Source organism: Dysidea avara, chromosome 10 (assembly GCF_963678975.1).
Source record: "Dysidea avara chromosome 10, odDysAvar1.4, whole genome shotgun sequence".
NCBI lineage: Eukaryota > Metazoa > Porifera > Demospongiae > Dictyoceratida > Dysideidae > Dysidea > Dysidea avara.
The window spans coordinates 28,970,208-28,989,462 of record NC_089281.1 but is presented as its reverse complement, the minus strand read 5'-3'; the positions used below and the strand labels follow the sequence as shown (position 1 = coordinate 28,989,462).

Here is a 19,255-nt window from a genome sequence, read left to right as displayed (position 1 = left end):
TAAACAATGTACTATGTAAGTTTGCCTTTTTCTAGCTGGTTAAACTCCTTGATGTGGAAGGGATTTAGACGTGAACTAAAACATGAAGACCTGTATGCTACACCAGAGGAGTCCAGGTCACAGGAACTACACAAAAGCTTTAACAAGTTAGTTTAATCATAGATAGTATACTGATACCTCCAGAGTTTGTCAGCCATTATAAGTCGATCAACTATTTCTTGTCCTGGTCACACCCATTTTGGGGTGTAACTAATCACTGGACTGGACTATTGGACTGGAACACTGGACTGGACTACTGGACTGACATACTTTTGGTTTTTACACATTCTGAGATTGGTTTTATTGAGTCTAGCTAGCCAAGGGTCTTCAAAAAACTTGCAGCCTGCTACAGGAGTAAGCAAAAACTGACTTCTCACTACTTGTTGTGTTCTACAGCATTTATACACTTCTTAGTATTGTGTTTTGGAGATTGTAATACCTAGCAGTAGCTAACCAAAAATCATTTTACTATATTTGTGCTCCCTATCTTACACTGTATCCTTGAACTAAATAGCTCAGACCCCTGGGACACAACCTATCCTTCCTAAGATAATCTATTGTAGCTAAATTTGTTCCTACATGTAATATACAAACTCATTACACAACTGTAGAGTTTTTTCTGCTATCATGATTAGTTCTTACATGTGCTGGTTGGCGTACTATAATATGTGACCAAATTTATTAGCATTGTACAAGCTTGCTACTATCTCCAATTGGTTAACTATAACTAGCATATTCCCTGTAGCATACTGATAAGTAGTATAGGTGTATGTACTATAGAAGAACATAATAAATAGAAGTGAAATCACTAGAAGTCAGTTTTTGCTTACTCCCACTCCTCATACTCATCATTTTAGTAACAGACTGCAAGTTTTCTGAAGGCCCTTGGTTAGCAGGAATCAATAAAACCAACCTCAGAATGTGTAAAAACCCAAAATATGTCAGTCCAGTAGTCCAGTCCAATGTTCCAGTCCAGTAATCCAGTCCAGTGATTAGTTACACCCAAAATTTTGTTTATAGTGGCAAATGCATAGGTCACACATAATGAAGTATGCGAGATTAGTCTTTGTCGCTTGATTTCCATCACTGCCCACTTCACATTTATAATTATTAAAGGAATCAGAGGTTTTATTTTTTATCTGTTGTGCCATTATCAATATCTCTATACACAATGCTAGTATACAAACGATTGTGGGATTCAATTTTGAAGGTATAGGTAAGCTTAACTTCATTATTATGGCAGAAACTAAGCTACTGGTGATATATTAAGTAATGTAAGAATTGCTAATGTAGTGTCAATGTAGTGATCTTGTTCTGTGGTTTGCTCAATGGCTGACATGTTCCATGCATCACCCAACAACTATTAAGTGATGCTTTGTAACAGACCATAGGTTTAATTAATAACTATTTAAAATTTTGTGACTACATTACAAATTCAATTGTGTAATGTAAAGTCTCTCAATGTAATGAATCAAAGCATAGACAACAATAAGTTATGCTGCTCTTCATGACACAACTTAAAATATCATTTCATTTCTTACATGCAAGTTATACCATAATTATTGTTTGTAAACTTATTTTCATCTTTGAATCGATAGTGGTTTCACTCTCAGTTGCTATGAACAAATTAAGTGTTGATTCAATAGATACTTAAAGTTTTTTATGGTGTATATTGTCAACCTATGTTGCTAATAATGTTTATGTATTCTGCAGGTATTGGAGGCACGAAAAAAATCGTGCTAGAATTGGTCATAAGGCTCGTCTGTGGTTTGCTCTATTTCGTTGTAATCAGTGGACCTTTATCATTCATGGCATGTGTTTTGCCACAGAGGTGAGTACAAACACATTTCATGTATATTACATGATCATAGTGAAATAGATGTGAGGTTACCTTACTTAAAACAAAGTAATACAATACACTGTAGTAATGTTTAGGGCCTACAAGAGGTGGCCACTAAAGAAGTGGTAAATATTGAATACTATAGTATGTTCACGTTGAGCTGAATCCTGAAAAACAGCTAAAAATTAAAAGTGGACTTTTTCTCAACAGAGTTAACATTTCAGCCAACCAGATGATTGGTAACAGTAAAGGTGTCAACAACAGACACGTATGGTTTGGCTCCATTACAACTTCAGGAAAGGGCTGTAATGGACACTGTACTTATATGGCTTCCCCCATAGGAAATGTATTGTGAAAATTTTGATTAGTCGTAAATATTATGTCAAACATTTGAACAAAAAGATTTTGAAATATTTTTAGTGGGTCAAGCAGTACTACAAATGAACCAAATTTCAAGATCGTTTGTAATTGCATCCATGAGTTATTAAATGTTTTTGAGGATTCAGCTCAACGTGAACATACTATAATTGACCCTTCACTGTGTATTGTTTGTGTCTTACAAGTTCAGCAAATGTGGTTACCTTAAATGGATGATGCTATAGCTATATGGGAAAATCCCTACATTGTAATGTTACAAATTGGATTCTCTCAGCTATAATGTAATCCACACAAAAACAGCCAAGCTGTGAAAAAGGTGCGGCCTTTAAAAGCCTGGGTGAAAAAAGTTGTGAAATCAAAAGTGGCAGCCAACAAATGGCTGTAATGATGTTATTGTTTACAAATTTTAACAATGCACACAGCCATTACCATTGCAGCCATTTCTTGGCCGCCACTTTTGATTTCACAACCTTTTTTACCCATGCTTTTAAAGGCCGCGCCTTTTTCACAGCTTGGCTGTTTTTGTGTGGATATTACTTCTTTTCATAATTGCAAGTTCCATAAAGTAGCCTATGGTTGGCCTTGACACTTCCTTTTAACTCACCTTTGAACTTTTTCCTTTTACTATAGGAATTGTAAAAGACTGCGTTTGTTTGTTACTTTTATCATAGCAGCAATGTTGTACTTGTGTCACTGTTCTATTAGGATATCATATACATATTGTGACATGCTGTACCTGCCCTATGTGCAGGACCATCAGACCATCTAAACATTTTTGCAATATCATAATTATAATCTAATGTAACGGCAAGCTATATGACACATCAGCACCATTCATGCATGTAGCATGCACAGTGATGTCACAATAGTATGTAAGTGCTATGCCATCCTGCTAGTATATTGAAACAATGTGCAGTGTTGGGAAAGTTACTTTTTAAAAGTTACTAGTTACACATTACATATTACTTGCAACTGAACTATTTAGTTACAGTTACACATTACCCATAAAATAAAGTAACTGTAATAATATTACATATTATATTACTTTGCGTCCACAGCCTTAAGCTGTCACGTGTGAAACTACCACTTTATCACATGACATGATTTCGTTGTTGGGAAATGTGCAAATCTTGGTTATAAGTAAGAAGCTGGTGAATAAGCTTCACTCAGTAGGCTTCAATACTTTGTTGTGGCTAGGCGTTACTCAGTGGATTACTAACGAGATTAGTAACTTCGTTACTTGTAGTAATAATATTGCGTAATATTAGACTCATTACAGTAACTATATTACTTAGGTAACGCGTTACATTTGTAAGTAAAGTAACTTGAGTTATATTACCTGTTTTTATGGCGTATTTCATTATATTACTTACCGTATAGCTCCTAATTTTCGTAGAGAATAAAATTTTCGTAATTTTCGAAATCATTGCAACATTACGAAAAATTTTTTTACGAAATTTTAAGATATTTCGGTAGCCACACGAGGCGACACGTTGTGAGCAGAATGAAGAGCCTTTACCATTATTTTAAGCGTGATTCAGTGTTACCTTCTCCGACTGGACCGTTGTCGAAAGAAGTGCCAGCTACTGCCATTACTGCAGCTAATAAAGAGGTTATGAAGTGCCTAAAACATTCTGAAGATGAAAAGGGAGTGAAGAAGAGAGGAACCTACCAGAAATACAGCGGAAAGGACAAGGCAAGGATAGGAAATTATGCAGCAGCGAATGGAACGAGTGCAGCAATTCACCATTTTGAAAAAGAATTTCCCGATTTAAAGTACACAACTGTGTGCGAGTGGAAGAATGCTGTAGCTGCCTTAACTCAAACATTCCACGAAACGGTCACGACGATTGAAGAAAAGAAAAGAGGAAGGCCATCAATGCTTCCAAAAGACATCACTTCACACCTTGCCAAGTATATCCATGCCATACGGGACGCAGGAGGAATAATCAATACAGCAATTGTTATTGTAGCCGGTCTGGGTATTGTTAAGAAGGTAAATCCAGCATTACTAGAATGTAATGGAGGCTATGTTGTGCTTAAAAAAAGCTGGGCTAAGTATTTTTTGTCTTCATTGAATTTTGTGAAGAGAAAGGCAACAACAAAGAAACCTCAGTTCACTCCTTCAAACTTCGAAGAATTGAAGTCACAATATTTGATGGACATAATGGCAGTGGTGACTATGGAGGATGTCCCAGATGAGATGATTGTTAACTGGGACCAAACAGCCATTAAATATATCCCTGTGTCCAACTGGACGATGGCAAAAGAGGGGTCGAAACGGGTAGAGGTGGCAGGTATTGATGACAAACGTCAAATTACGGCCATATTTGCTGCATCACTGAGTGGAAATTTCTTACCTGTACAACTAGTGTATGAGGGCAAAACAACCAGGTGCCATCCATCTGTTGATTTCCCAGACGGCTTTCATGTTACCCATACAGCAAATCATTGGTGTAACGAGAAAACTATGATTTCTTATATTGAGGCAGTGATTGTTCCCTACATGGTTGAAAAGAGAAGGCAGTTGGGACTGGACTCAAAGCACAGTGGAGTAGTCATCTTAGATGAATTTAAAGGACAAACAACTAGCCGAGTGCTGAATTTTTACAAAGCCATCACTTATTTTATGCCATTGTTCCACCAAACTGCACTGACCGCCTGCAGCCACTGGATGTTAGTGTAAATAGAGCGGCAAAGCAGTTCCTTCGCAAGAAATTTGAGAATTGGTACGCTGATAACATTGTAGCTCAAAAAGATACCAGCAAAGAGCTAGAGCCAGTGGATATGCGACTTACAATTGTCAAACCTATTGCTGCCAAGTGGATGATCAGTCTGTATGATTATCTTGTAGCTCATCCAGATATAATCAGAAATGGATTCAAGCATGTTGGCATTACTGATTTTCTTGCTAAATGAATTTTGAAGTTGATTTAATACACTGTGATTGTATAGTAAATTGTGTATCCAATTTATTTGTCTATTACAATTGCAATAATAATAAAAATGTCAATTACACTAATGCATACACTGTAATTATAAACTATGGGAATGGTTGCATGCTTTTAGCCTCCAAGCAATGGACCAAGTGGTGACGCAATAGTGACTGGCTGTATTGTGTAGGAGTTAATCCATGTAGCAAGGAAGTGGCAATGGCTATACTAAACACACCGCAATCAATGTCTCCTTGTTGTTTCTCTAGTTGTTCCACAATGCTGAAAGTTACATTTTCTTCAAACATGGAGTTGATCAAATCCAGAGTTGAGCTGTCTATGTCATTATAAACAGTGTCATACACATTCAGATTGTTACCATTGCACTGGACATTGGAAATCACCACCCAATGGTTACTACGGATGTACAATATTTGAACAATCTTGCTGGATACAGAAAACCTCAATCGACCCTGCAAAAGTGTGTTCTGTAATCCATCACTAGATGGAAACTGGGCCCTCAGCAAAGCTTGTGCAAAGTTAATGTGACGGTCGCTCAGCCTCTCTTGTCCCACTATTATACGCTTATCCTCAGCTAAGAGCTGTATCCTTGTACCAGTAAATGTTATCCACACACTTTGATCTGCTTCACTCTCCAACTTGATCCTTTTTGCATCAGGAGCAACTGGAGTTACTGAAGCATCTATCATCAAGTCAGTTTCCTTCTTAGATATTGGCTTATTCTCATCTGCTGAAGCAATGCTTTTGCTGCTTATAGCTAGCAATTTCCTGGCCTTGTCTATCAGCTCCTTGGGCCCTTGGAGTATAATCATGCATCGTATTTCAAGGCCACCTTGCACCAAGTCGCTTGAGTATCTTCTGTGAGGATCTGTAACTTTGCAAGATATTGATCCACCATTCAAAATAAACAGTGAACAAGTAGAGCTGATCTTTTTCAGTAAATGTCCAACTGTTATGCCAACTTTCGTGACCTTAACTGCAAAAGGGTCATGAAGATTTCCTACCTCGCGACAGCACGAGAGCATTTCATCTATAGCTGGTACCCATACATCTTGGTAGACATGGTATCCTCTGACACAGGTGTGAAAAACTGTTTCAAAGAGTCCTCTAATAGCTGCCATGCTGTTCTGGTAATAACGTGTTCACGAGTCACGCTGGTTGCGCTTCAATAAGAAATCACGAAAATTAATCGCCGGCGCCGCGATCGAGCTTTTCCCGCGAATTTCGTTTCTTAAGAATTACGAAAATATTTTTTACGAAAATTTTCTTTTGTCAGAAATTGAAGATTTCACGAAAATTTTATACTACGAAATTTTGGAGCCATACGGTAGGTACCACAAAAGTAATAATATTACGTAACGCGTTACATAAGTAATGCGTTACTCCCAACACTGACAATGTGAGTGTGCATGCACGTAAGTTAAACAGCTGAACTAAGCAAAGGCAATTGTAATATTAGTGTGCTTAACACACACATGTAAGCTAGTAGCTATACCTGTCCTGTCAATGACAAAATCACTAACCATTAAACTTTGCAATGACATGTATATATGGTAAGGATCTAACACTTATTCGAAATGGTTGTGGGCACACTACTTGCACAATAATTATATTACTCTATGTCACATTGTTTCCTGTACAGTCTGCTGTATACCCAGTGTATCGATCCTGCCTATTAAAATCAACTTGCTTAAAAGCTAATACTCAATGACATTTATTGCAAGTACAAAAGAAACACTAAAAAGTGTTAGTGTATTTTTGAAAGTGAAAGAATGGTGCATGGCATGAAAAGTCAGTCATACACAGTGAAAGTAAGTCATAAGTCAGTATATACCTTCCCTATAATTATGTGATTTGGTAAAAAGCCTGTACACCCATTCAATTACATACATATACATACTTAAATGCAATAAACAAAAATTAACTATGAATATAATTATTACATTAACATAAATCTAAAGTCATAAAAGTAACTATTTAAAATTATTTAATGAAGAATTTTCCACAATATCACTCGTAAGATTGTTCCAGTCATTAATTACTCTAGTACCAAAGTACTTGACTCAACATGAAAGGTGGGCAGGGGGCTTAAGTAATTTATATGTGACCTCTGGTTTGTGTGTTGTGAGAAAGAGTGAAAAAAGTTAGACTGATCTAGATCAAAGTAACCATTTAACAGCTTGAAAAGAAATATTAAGTCACCACATCTGTACCTGTACAAAAGAGATGGTAAGTACAATAATGTCAGTCAATCTATGTAAGACTTGTCTCTTAAAGATAATACAAGTTTTGTTGCACACCGCTGCATACCCTCAAGTTGGGGTCCCCATATTACATTTCCATATTCTAATATAGGCCAAACCATTGACTTGTATAATCGCGACAGTACAAGTTCATTCAGATAAATAAAACCTCTTTTCATACAAGCCAATACCCTATTTGCTTTCATAGCTACTTCAGAAGCATGTTGGTGCAACTTTAAGTTCGCATCAAATATAATTCCCAAGTCCTTATGACAATCAACCGAGTCCAATAAGGCACCATTAAGATAGTAGCCTCCAAAGCTATGTGTGGCTTGACCAAAGTAAATCACTTTATATTCAGTAACATTGAAATTCAGTTGCCACACGTCACACCATTTGGCTAGATTATCTAAATCAGTTTGAAGTTGTACATGCATGGTCTGCCAATGAAGAAATAGTTCATATAAGCTTGGTATCATCTGCAAATAAAAACACATGACTTGAGATAGATCCTTAACATAAATGAGTAAAAGAAGAGGTCCTAGAATTGATCCTTGTGGAATGCAAGATAACTCATAACAGAGGGAAAAAACATGTAACAAAAAGGTTCTGAAAAAAGAAAGGTGCACAAAAAGATTGGCTGAATCAAAAAAGGAATTGAATCCATGCGGATTTGAACCCATACCCACACACAGCATTGTGGTAGTGAAGCATGTGATCTAGTCACTAAGCAATCTAACCACTAAGCAATCTTACCACTAAGCCAACTGTACATACTGGTAAGGACTTGTGTTGATAAACGCATAGTCGAGATGAATGGCATAGGTGTTTCCTTGTGGTCATGCATGCAGTTTATAAACTTTGGCTCTACACTCCTATCTTCATGGTGCTATAGAGAAGGAACGAAAGTATGTAGCAATTTATAACAACAAACTTGGAGTTGCCAGATGATGAGTGCTTAATTTTGTTAAAGTCCTGTGACGATACATGCTTTGGTTGTCGAGTTAGCAGTGTCATTAAGCAGATGAAGACAAGACAGACAGCTTTCCAGCTTTATATATATATATATAATAAATATTTGAGTATCTTGATCTTGTTGCTGATCTTGAGTGGGCCTCTAGTTTAGGTATGATCCCACATGATAAATTATTAAGAGTATGTATGGCCACCATACTCTTTCTGTAGCAAAACTGTGTTCTATAACTATCTCGGTAGTGAAACACTTAGGATATTTTTGTGGTGTCTACAAACACTCTTGTAAAAAAAATAACAATCTGGATTGTTTGAAGACAATGAAGGGAAGAATGTGCAGAGATGAGATATTTCCATAGATTATATTAATTACATATGGCTTTGTAACTGTAATGTTGATGAGTATGTGTACATTAGCAGAGTCTTGTGTAGATACCATGTCTTTATGTCTTCATGTAAACTTGTGTAAAATGTTCATAATGGCAGATACTCTCTGATATAATAGTCAGTACCTATTGTATGTGCAGTTTCTAATAGAGCATTCACAAGTTAGTTCACATTATGGAGAAATGGCTGGCTTCTAGGCTGTGTGATCTTTCTAATGTAGAATTGGAAAATAGTAATGCCAAATGTTCACTATACATTCTACTGCTGTTGCTTTTATTTGTCCAGATGCTTAGTAGAAGTCTGTGTGATGATCATTTGATAGTGAGTGGGGCATGTGGCATGGTATACGTAGCTAAGGCTATTCTGTGGATTGTAAGGCAGTCCTTTAAAGTCATGAAACAAACTCTCTAAGAAACCATCGTGTGCTCCTTTCAAACATTCTGTGTTTTCAAGTGTTGTCAGTCTCAATGCAGTATAATAACTAATAGATAGCTATGCTTTGATATTTGCAGTTTTAAGTATCTTCATTCTCTTTATTAGGAAATTGCTATAACTTTTGAAATGGCATGATTACATTAACCATGGGTCATGAGGCTACTTGACATTATGAGAAACGTGACTTCTTTGCTGTTTATGTATTGTGTTGTAAGCAGTGGCACATCCAGACTTTTGAAAAAAGGGGGAATTCCACTTTGAGGCAGGGTCTAGCTTCCAGCTACTTAGCTGTAGCAGCTACTTAGCTGTATTATTATATACTCAGCAATGTTTCTCTGTTAAATCTTACCATCCAACCTTAGTAGAAAGAACTGAAGTCGTAAAATACAATTACAGAAATTATTAATGTTTTACCACCAACAACTACTTTTGGGGGTGCTTAACATGTGTGTAGATGGTGTGGGAGTGGTTTCAGATGATTCAGCAATAAAGAGAAATAAAATGAGTGCTATAGCCACCAGAAGTTATGTATAATCTTAAGTGATAAGTTCAATAAATAGTGATAACTACAGGATCAAAACACGAGGCTTGATTTAAAACTAAATGTTATGATTTCTTTGAGATCACTAGACATTTATAAACAATTGGACATGCAACTTCCGTCACATTGGTGACTGTCTCTATCATTTTAGACAAGTGCGTGTGCTAATTTGAACAACTATCCACCCAAGTTGGGAAAAGGGTTATAGGCCTTGGGTGAAAAGAGTGAAATCAAAGGTGGCCAAGAATTGGCTGCAATAATGTTATTAAACTTTAACATCATTGCAGCCATTTCTTGGCCATCCATATCTTGGAATTGCTGGAGTGAATCCAATCAAATTTGCTGTGTGACTGGTTCTATCTGGCGGACAGCTATAATACAAAAATGGTGTGCCTTGGAGAAGGGACCATGCATGGGGCTGTGCATTTGTGAAAATCATGTTTGTTTCTTCCTATTATATACTCACAACATGCACACTTGTTTTCTTGGCTGCATGTGTCTTGATATTGCTCATGTTTAACTGAACTCCTGCTAAAGACACTAACATCAGTGAAGTTCTCTCTCCACTGGTATAAAAACCACTTTTAACAGCCTATTCACTATACCCAATACTAAATGTATGAATTATTTTTAAAGTGTTCCAATTCATTTGTTCTAGATGGCTCCTATCACAGCACTTTATAAGTTGTGATGGTTCTATAGTGCTTTAGCAGGTAGCTTGTGTATTAGAAGTTGTTAAGGTAAAATAAAGGCTTAGATGAATTTGACCAGACTACAGTATTGCATTGTGAACGTTTAGCGAGGGGCTATATTTGATAAAACATGTTCTGATTTTAAATGATTGTTTTCTCTGCAGTTTATGCTTCTTATCAGTCAAAGTATTCTTGTGGGATACTTGTCACAATACTTTTGTATGAAGAGGACACTGGAAGATGAACTAACTTTACCGAGAAATATGAGCCGTACAAATGACTCTATCACATCCAAACAGGAGGAAATTGATGATGCTACCAGAGATGCTTATTTGTATGCTGTTGGGATGATCCTAATAGTAGTCTGTTTGACTTTTGCACATGGATGGGGCTTCCATATTGCTCTCAATACTGGCATGCAGTTAAGGATTATAACTACAGGAGCTATTTATCACAAAGTACTATGCAGTTGATAGTTGTACTTTAATTGTTATTCAACCCCCAACTATGATAGAGTAAAGCTTTCTATTTTAGAAGTAATTGAATTGCAAAGAGTATCAAACCAAATTATTCACAAACTTGAAAGTAGAGGGGTGGAATAGCACAATATTTATTTATTGTCTTTCTTGTATAGGCTTTAAAGCTCAGCCACTCTATCATTGGACAGTTATCCATTGGACACATTGTAAATCTTGCATCTAATGATGTTCAACGATTTGATTTAGTAAGCAGTAGTATCTGTTACTATCAACCTCACCTAGCTGGTTACGTACTATACTCTAAATTGTTGAAATAGAAGTCACACAGTTGCCATACTGGATAGTTACTACTATAGCTAAGTTGGCAAATTTATAGCAGCAGTGTTAATTTGTAACCAGGAAATGATTGTTACACAACAGGGTTGTGACTGAGTAAGTACCACTGACCCAGATGCCATGCAAATGTAATCCAAGTCTGACCCGGATAGTCTGACCCGGATGTAGCCCAAATTTAACCCATATTTCACTTAGTTTTTATTAAAAACAAAGTAACATTTTTAGAGACAGTTAGCCATGCAGCACTATAGAAAAAAGAAAAAAGTAAATATACACAACTTTCAGTTTGTTTGTACTTGCCAAATAATATTTATGTGTACATTACTGTATAACTCCGTGTAATGACCCAACCCAGTTTCAACCCTGTTATGATGTAATAGCATTATGCTCCTGTAATGCTGATTTGTATTATGATAGTGCTCTTGTTATACTATAATCATTTTCCTATAGGGAATCTTGTTTATTCATGAATTTTGGATTGTTCCACTATTTCTGCCCATCATAGTCTTCTTGTTGTGGAGAGAAGTAGGACCAAGTTGTTTGGTTGCTTTGGCAATATTGCTACTTCAGTCTCCACTTCAGTATATACTGGCTCGTTTGTTTGCTAGTTGGAGGTGAGTCTGGGCATATTTGGAGAGTCTGTCTTCTCTGTGTGTCTGTCTCACTCTGTGTAGTGTTTTCATTGTGTGTATCTCTGTCTGTGACTTTCACCTAATGGGAAATCCCCTTTGGATGTCTGTGATGTCATTCATGAAATAATGTGATGTACATGAATGAAATCTATAAGAATCAAGACACACTACTGTGCAACCAAGAAAGCTGGTACATCAAGCCGTGTGTATATTGACAGGAAGAAAGAAAACATGATTTTCACACCAAAATTGCTCCTCCTCTAAAGCATGCCATTTTACATTATAGCTGTTTGCCAGGTAGGGTAGGCCACACAGCAAATGTGACTGGATCTGGGAAAACCAGTGTTATCACCCATGACAGCAGATTTGATTTTTCACCAAGAACACTATGAAATTTCCTGATCAAAATCAGATAGACTTGAGTGGTCTGTTTTTGCTGGCTGCTTTTCCCAAACACAGTGGTGATTCATACGAGCGGTTTGGGGCCTTAATGGAGCTCTGGCCAGCCTGTATGTGGCTGTACAGTTCCATGGTGTTGAATGAAGACCTGCGCTGTAAATTTCCTTTCATTTTAACCAACTTTGAGACCTGCTATAATATGGCCTAACTCATCCCTACATATTCCTCTTAACAATCTCTTGCCCTCCCCTCCCCTCCAACCCTTCCCGCTACCCCTAATGGAGCTCACCTGATACAATCTACTTAATAATAAAAAAATATATATATAGATCTATTAGTGGAACATGCTTTGTCCATTCTATTAGAATTCCTCAAAAAAAATGTGTGTTCTATTAGAGTATTCAATTAGTAATGTTACCAAAAAATAAAAATCATAACTTCTGTCTTCAGTGATCATTATTGTGTCTGCATATAAGAAATGTAGGGAAAACTAAATCCCAAAGCCAGCCTTAATTTGGCTAGCTTTAGAAAGGCTGGCTTTGAGGCCATATAGAGTGCAAAAGGAAATGATATCCACATAAAACTGTCAAGCTGTGAAAAAAATGTGTGCAGCCTAATGCCTTCAATAGTCAGGGTGAAAAAGTTGTGAAATCAAAAATGGTGGGTGAGAAATGGATGTTTATGCTAATAAATTTTTAATAATGGCTGTATTGTCAACATTTACATTATTGCAGCCATACCACCTTTGATTTCACAACATTCATTTCATCCAGGCTATTGAGGGCTGCATCCTCTTAGTTGTTCTTGTGTAGATAATATAAGCTTGCTAAGACTTTGTGTGTTGAAACTGTGCACACATGTTTTTCCTTTCACCTCTAAAGGTTAAAGTCAGCTAAAGTGACAGACAAGAGAGTGAGAGTGATGAATGAGATCATCAGTGGTATGAGACTGATCAAGATGTATGCCTGGGAGTGGGCATTCCATGAATATGTGAAGAAGATCAGAAAGTAGGTATAATTAACTAAAGGTGCCGTTACATATAAATTTTCTCTATCTTAGGAAAGAGAGTAGATTGATCACACAGGCAAGCATGGTCCGGGCTGGAAACTTGGCATTTTTGTTTGTTGCTGTTAACTTACTCAATTTTGTAACTTTCTCAACTTACACTGGATCTGGGAACACTCTAACTGCAAAAAAAGTGTTCACATTTATTTCACTGATATCTTTTGCTAGCTTTTACTTTGTGGATTATGTAGTCCAATTTTTACTGGGTGTATCAGAAATGCTAGTAGCTACACAACGAATACAGGTCAATTAATGTTGCCATATTGTGTTGTGTTAACTGCTTGTATAACTGTAGAAACTACTATTACTACCAGAACTTGGTGATAGAACAACTGGTACAGATAGTGATCCAGTCAAGATAACTAGTAGATCATGTTCCCCTAATGTGATGCCCTCTCTTAAGTTGGTCAATGAAGAAGTCACTAATGATAGTGGACATGGATCATTGTCCAATGGAGTAACTCCCAGGATCATAGTCAATAATCTAACAGCATCCTGGACACATGTTAGAGTTTAACAACATATACAGTATCTTCATGTGTGTCTGTTTGTAGGATAGAGAGAAAGTTGTTTTAAAAGACATCAACTTCAGTGTAGATCAGGTGAGGTGTTTAGTTGGTAGACAGTCAAGTGAGATTATAAGATGATGATATAGTCAAACAGATTACTGGCAGTAGTTGGTCCAGTGGGATCAGGAAAGGTGTGTTGTCTACTAGTTGACTACTCTAACTGATCTCCATCATACTTTACTACTACTATAGTCATCAATACTGCAGTGTCTACTGAGAGAACTAGAAGTATTGGATGGGTCAGTAGACATTGAGGGTAGTGTATCTTATGCAAGTCAGGACCCATGGATATTTTCTGGAACAATAAAAGAAAATATTATATTTGGACAAGATTATGATGAGGCTTGGTTTAACAGAGTAGTGGAGTGTTGTTCTCTTGTGAAGGTAAAGTTCCTGGTCACTATTGAATTTATGCAGTGATCAGTAATAACTGACTTTTTTCCAATGCCCCATGACTAATGACCATACAATTGAGGTGCCATGCACAGTAGTGGGTCACCAGCATACATGAGATTCATTTTGAAAATGTGATATTGATAGCTGAATTGATTATTCGGAAGTCATCCTTGCAAGCAAAGTTCCAATTTATGTTATTTCATTGCTACATAGTACAAATGATTAATGCAAGCCGCTTTTACTTGTGACATGGCTGACGTCTACAGAATTTTTAGCTTGAAAGGGCTATCCTGAAGATTCTATATGGTATATCTCTATGGTTTTAGGGTTTGAAGTTAAGAGTCTTACTGACATCATATCACTATTGTCAGTTCTGTGACATGACATTTTATAATATCCGTATATAACAGCTTGGCTGTACAAAAAGAGCTCATTCACGAATCAAATTAAAAGGAGTTGGTAACTAAAAGAGCTAATATCTGATGCAGCCAAGAATGAATGTTAATGCAACCAGCTATAATTCACAAAGACTTAACATTGATCCTGTATTATTGACTTGTATCCTATGTTCAGTTTGACTGCATCCCTAAATTAATCTAATAATTGACCAATAATTTGGCTGTTTTTCTTGTTCACACAAAATTTGCTTTTGTCTGAACAATAAACGCATTAACAAAGCATTGAACTATGTGGACGAGATGCTATTAGTTTAGACACAGTCAAGCAATGCAGTTGCACTAAACTCACATCACTTTGATAAAAATGCTGAAACACAAAGGTTACTGTAGACCAAGTCTGGCTTGCTTAGTAATTAATTTTGCTAAACTTTTGGCCTAGTTGATATAGTTAAATATTTTAATAGGACATTGATGAGATGCCATTTGGTGATGAGACTTTGATAGGAGAACGAGGAGTGAACCTTAGTGGTGGTCAGAAGGCTAGAGTGAATCTTGCCAGGTGTGTGTAGACCATGTGAGAAGCAGTGATGGTGTAATGTGTTGTGTGTAGGGCTGTGTACAGGGACAGTGACATCATGTTGTTGGATGATCCTCTGAGTGCAGTAGATGCTGCAGTGAGCAGACACCTGTTTGATGGGTATAGAATGTTTAATGTAGTAATGGATTGTAGATGTTAGTGGTGTTATGATTATAAGGTGTATATGTGGAATGTTAGCTGATAAGTTGGTGATCTTAGTGACCCATCAGTTACAATATGCGGAACATGCAGATCGTATTCTAGTACTGAAGGAGGTTTGTGTGTTGAGCTAGACAAAGTAATGATAATGTTGTTATTTGCATGTTAAGTAGGGGTGTGTACAAGGATATGGAAATTATGAGGAGTTAACATCAAGTGGTGTTGATCCTACTGAACTATTTGATGATGTAGAGGATAATAGAAAATCAACAGATTTAGTAGCCCCAGATATTGTAGTAGAGGAGTGTGATAATGTATCAGAAGAAACAGATGAAGGAACCGAGAGAAGGCCAAGTCATGCACAATTGTTACCAGTGGAGAAGGCAAGAAGGCGTGTTAGATCAAACCACTCCGAGGGTGAACATGATCAAAATTATTTACCAGTACTAGACGAAGTGTCACTACACACTACACCATCCATGTTCTCTTTAGTGTCCATGGGCGATAACATATTTCGTAAAGAAGTCAACACAGAGGTACAAGGCTACTTTGAGCACTGTTGATTTAAATAATGTGTCTGTATTGTACACAGAATATGACTAACATCGTACCAGAGGAGGAGAGAGCTCATGGAACTATTTCCAATAAAACTTATTATCTATATTTACGTGAAGGAGTAACAGATTTGTTTATTATATTATTTATATTTATTTTCTTAATAGCTGAGGTGAGGTGCTTTATGTAATTATATGTATTGTATATTATTTCTATAACTTAGGTTAATATAGTTGCAGCTGATTGGTGGTTGTCAAACTGGTAAGAATGTGCTACTTGATCCTTTAATGTACATATGTTTGTAGGGCAAGTGGAGGTGATTCATGTGGTGTGGACAGTGACAATTCATCAGATAGTGATCCATATGATTTGACTACTAACCAAAGGATTGGTATTTATGGTGGAATTGTGTTTGGCTCAGTTTCCCTTGTCATGATGAGATCAGTGCTCTCTTTTCTGATCTGTATTGCTTCAGCACGAAATTTACACAACAAAATGCTGAAGGCTATCTTGAGAACACCTGTGCTGTTTTTTGACACAAACCCAATTGGTATGTTGTGTAAGTATGTATGCTGGATCCTCAAAAACATTTAATAACTCATGGATGCAATTACGGACGATCTTGAAATTCGGTTAATTTGTAGCACTGCTTGACTCACTAAAATATTTCAAAATCTTTTCATTCAAATGCCTGATACAATATTTACAGTCAATCTAAACTTTTCACCATACATTTGCTATGGAGAAGCCATAAAAAGTATAACATCTGTTACAACCCTCCTGAAGTTGTGATGGAGCCAAACCACACATGTCTGTTGTCAATACCTTTACTGTCACTTTTAATCATCTGGCTGGTTGAAATATTAATTCTCTTTAGAAAAAATCCACTTTTCAGTTTTTGCTGTTTTTCAGGATCCAGTATATAGTGCATTTACTGTAAGAATTTCCAGCATGTCATGTGAATGACAACAAAAATAAGGCAGAGCGAATTTTTATACATAAATGTACCATCGACTGTACAATCTGTGATGGAAACATTTAAGTGAATATTACACACTTGCTTGTGTCCATGTCTATGCTAAGTCATGTATCAAATTTGAAGTTAATCTACTGGGTAGCTGATTATGTACTCACCCACATTGTAGCTGCCTTCAGAAGGTGAAGTATATACTATATTGGTGTATTTGTACAGTATTACTATTTGCCGTAGAACCTTATTGAATAAATAGTATGCTGGCTAGATTTCTATGATTCAAAAGCTTTTATTATATCTTCATATTTATTTCCCTGCATCAGCTTTAATACCACAAATGGGTGAATTTGCTCGTTGACAAGCTGGCTATGTGTGGTTCAGCCGTCGAGGACTAAACTGCTGTAGGAATATACTGTATAGCTCAAGGGGGAGGGGAGGGGAATTTTGTTTTGTTAATTTCAAGGTTTTGGGGACTAGCTAACAGTGAAAATTTTATGTTTGAAATATTTAGACCTCCATACAAGGGGGTGACACATAGACATTCACTGTAGGTAGATCTGCGACCGTGGTCAAAGTGGAAGTCAACGGAAAAGGCTCGAGGATTTCATCCAGTCAAAGGTCAACAAACATATTTTAGTGGTCACAGGAAAAGATCACTTCTTACGGAATTATGATTATGCAACCTAGAATAACGTCACACATCTTTGCCGAATGCAGCTGCAGTACATAGTCTAGCTATGGACGCTATTAAAGTTGCAGTCGTGTATAGTGCTAGAGGCGAGTCCTGCACCAAGGTGTGGCGATTCTTTCCAGAACAGCTGAGCGAATATAGGGTCACCACGATCACTAAGAATCTGATGGTGTTTTTCCCTGACACAGCCAAGAGAAGAGTTGGCACTCGATTAATGTATCTGGACTCAATGACAGGAAGAATTGTTATTGAAACAGACTCAGATTTGCAGGGAAGTGCATTCTGCTGTTCGCTAGGGCAGACATGCACTGGCAGCACTGCTCTATACAGCTAATAGTGTAATCAAAAATAGCTAGCTATAGGGCGGTGCTGCCAGTGCATGTTTGCTAGCCAATAGTGTCGTAACTAATGTAATAGCTACGTTGCGTAGCTAGCTAAAATGGTTTTCATTGTAAGAAGCTTTGGTATCATTTATGATCTGGAATACAGAAAAATTACTCTGGAAGATACAATTCTACTAATTTCAATACCATCAGGGCGATCAGACTCATCCGCATCATCAACAACACCTCAAAGCAGAAAGTGGAAAATGACAAAGCTAGTCACTGTGGGTGCATGATGAGACAGATGATAACATCGAGGTTAGCTTTGAAATTGTTTTTTGTTTTTTTAAGTTCAATACCTTGAAAACTCTGCAGGACACAGCCGCCAGTAAGAGAAGGAAACTAGAAGGAGTATTAATGCCGCTATTAAAGAGGAGGGAATACTATAGGAGCAGCAGCCACTGTATGTAGATTATGAGGGTGGGAAATTAAAATGTTCTTGGTGCAAAGAGCAGTTTTGTGGCAGCACTACATTAAAGCAAGTTAGCCAACATCTCCGAAAGTCAGCCATGCACCAAAAGAAACGAAAAGATTTCCTTCAAACAGGTGGAGGACAACGTGATTTAAGACAAATTTGTCTCCTAATATAACTTTTGACTTGCAGTAGATTTTGTATATTAGCTAGTCATCTGGTGGTAGCTATAGCTTCATTTATTATTGTTATTGTTTAATCTATTATCACATATATCATCTGACAGTGGGAATGAGGGATTCTTGTGGACAATGATGCTCTCAATCACGAGCTGAATCTGAAGGTGATTTTGAAACTGAAGCACCAGTACAAATTTAATAAGCAAAATATCACTTCTTATAATTAGGATATGATACAACTGTAGACTCGCCACTACAACATGATAGTGAAGGTCCTAAAGGTATGATCATGCATGGCCCTTCACTGTAGATGTGCATGCATTTCATTATGGCAATAGATGAATCATTGGAGAAAGATGCTCAGAAAGATGCTTATTGTGAAGACACAAGAAAATATGAAGAAGGTACCCAATGCAACTATAGCTAGCATGCAGCTAACATTATTGTGTAGTAAAAGCCTGAGCCATTTATATATATTGGAAGGAAATCTTGCTAAACATGTACTTCATGACCTCATTAATAAGACTATCTCATTATAGTGATCATGTGAAGTAGGTCCCAAACATATACT

The 19,255-nt window shown here is 36.9% G+C and overlaps 1 protein-coding gene and 1 long non-coding RNA gene across 2 annotated transcripts in view; both read left to right on the top strand.

Annotated features, from left to right (window-relative positions):
* LOC136268426 (ATP-binding cassette sub-family C member 4-like) overlaps positions 1 to 19,255 on the top strand; it is a 29,248-nt gene that overhangs the window by 2,023 nt on the left and 7,970 nt on the right. The window contains exons 2-19 of the mRNA XM_066063767.1: positions 36 to 146; positions 1,753 to 1,870; positions 10,646 to 10,939; positions 11,116 to 11,205; positions 11,747 to 11,910; positions 13,209 to 13,334; positions 13,387 to 13,636; positions 13,688 to 13,897; positions 13,947 to 13,994; positions 14,048 to 14,092; positions 14,154 to 14,345; positions 15,220 to 15,314; positions 15,366 to 15,452; positions 15,511 to 15,607; positions 15,665 to 16,027; positions 16,084 to 16,218; positions 16,270 to 16,307; positions 16,352 to 16,596. Of these exons, the coding sequence (XP_065919839.1) occupies positions 36 to 146; positions 1,753 to 1,870; positions 10,646 to 10,939; positions 11,116 to 11,205; positions 11,747 to 11,910; positions 13,209 to 13,334; positions 13,387 to 13,636; positions 13,688 to 13,897; positions 13,947 to 13,994; positions 14,048 to 14,092; positions 14,154 to 14,345; positions 15,220 to 15,314; positions 15,366 to 15,452; positions 15,511 to 15,607; positions 15,665 to 16,027; positions 16,084 to 16,218; positions 16,270 to 16,307; positions 16,352 to 16,596 (2,708 nt within the window). The remainder of the gene's footprint in view (positions 1 to 35; positions 147 to 1,752; positions 1,871 to 10,645; positions 10,940 to 11,115; positions 11,206 to 11,746; positions 11,911 to 13,208; positions 13,335 to 13,386; positions 13,637 to 13,687; positions 13,898 to 13,946; positions 13,995 to 14,047; positions 14,093 to 14,153; positions 14,346 to 15,219; positions 15,315 to 15,365; positions 15,453 to 15,510; positions 15,608 to 15,664; positions 16,028 to 16,083; positions 16,219 to 16,269; positions 16,308 to 16,351; positions 16,597 to 19,255) is intronic.
* Positions 17,496 to 19,176, top strand: LOC136268428 (uncharacterized). Its single transcript, XR_010707002.1, has 5 exons — positions 17,496 to 18,351; positions 18,409 to 18,639; positions 18,792 to 18,848; positions 18,912 to 18,965; positions 19,023 to 19,176. It is a non-coding gene; the product is annotated as an uncharacterized lncRNA (long non-coding RNA).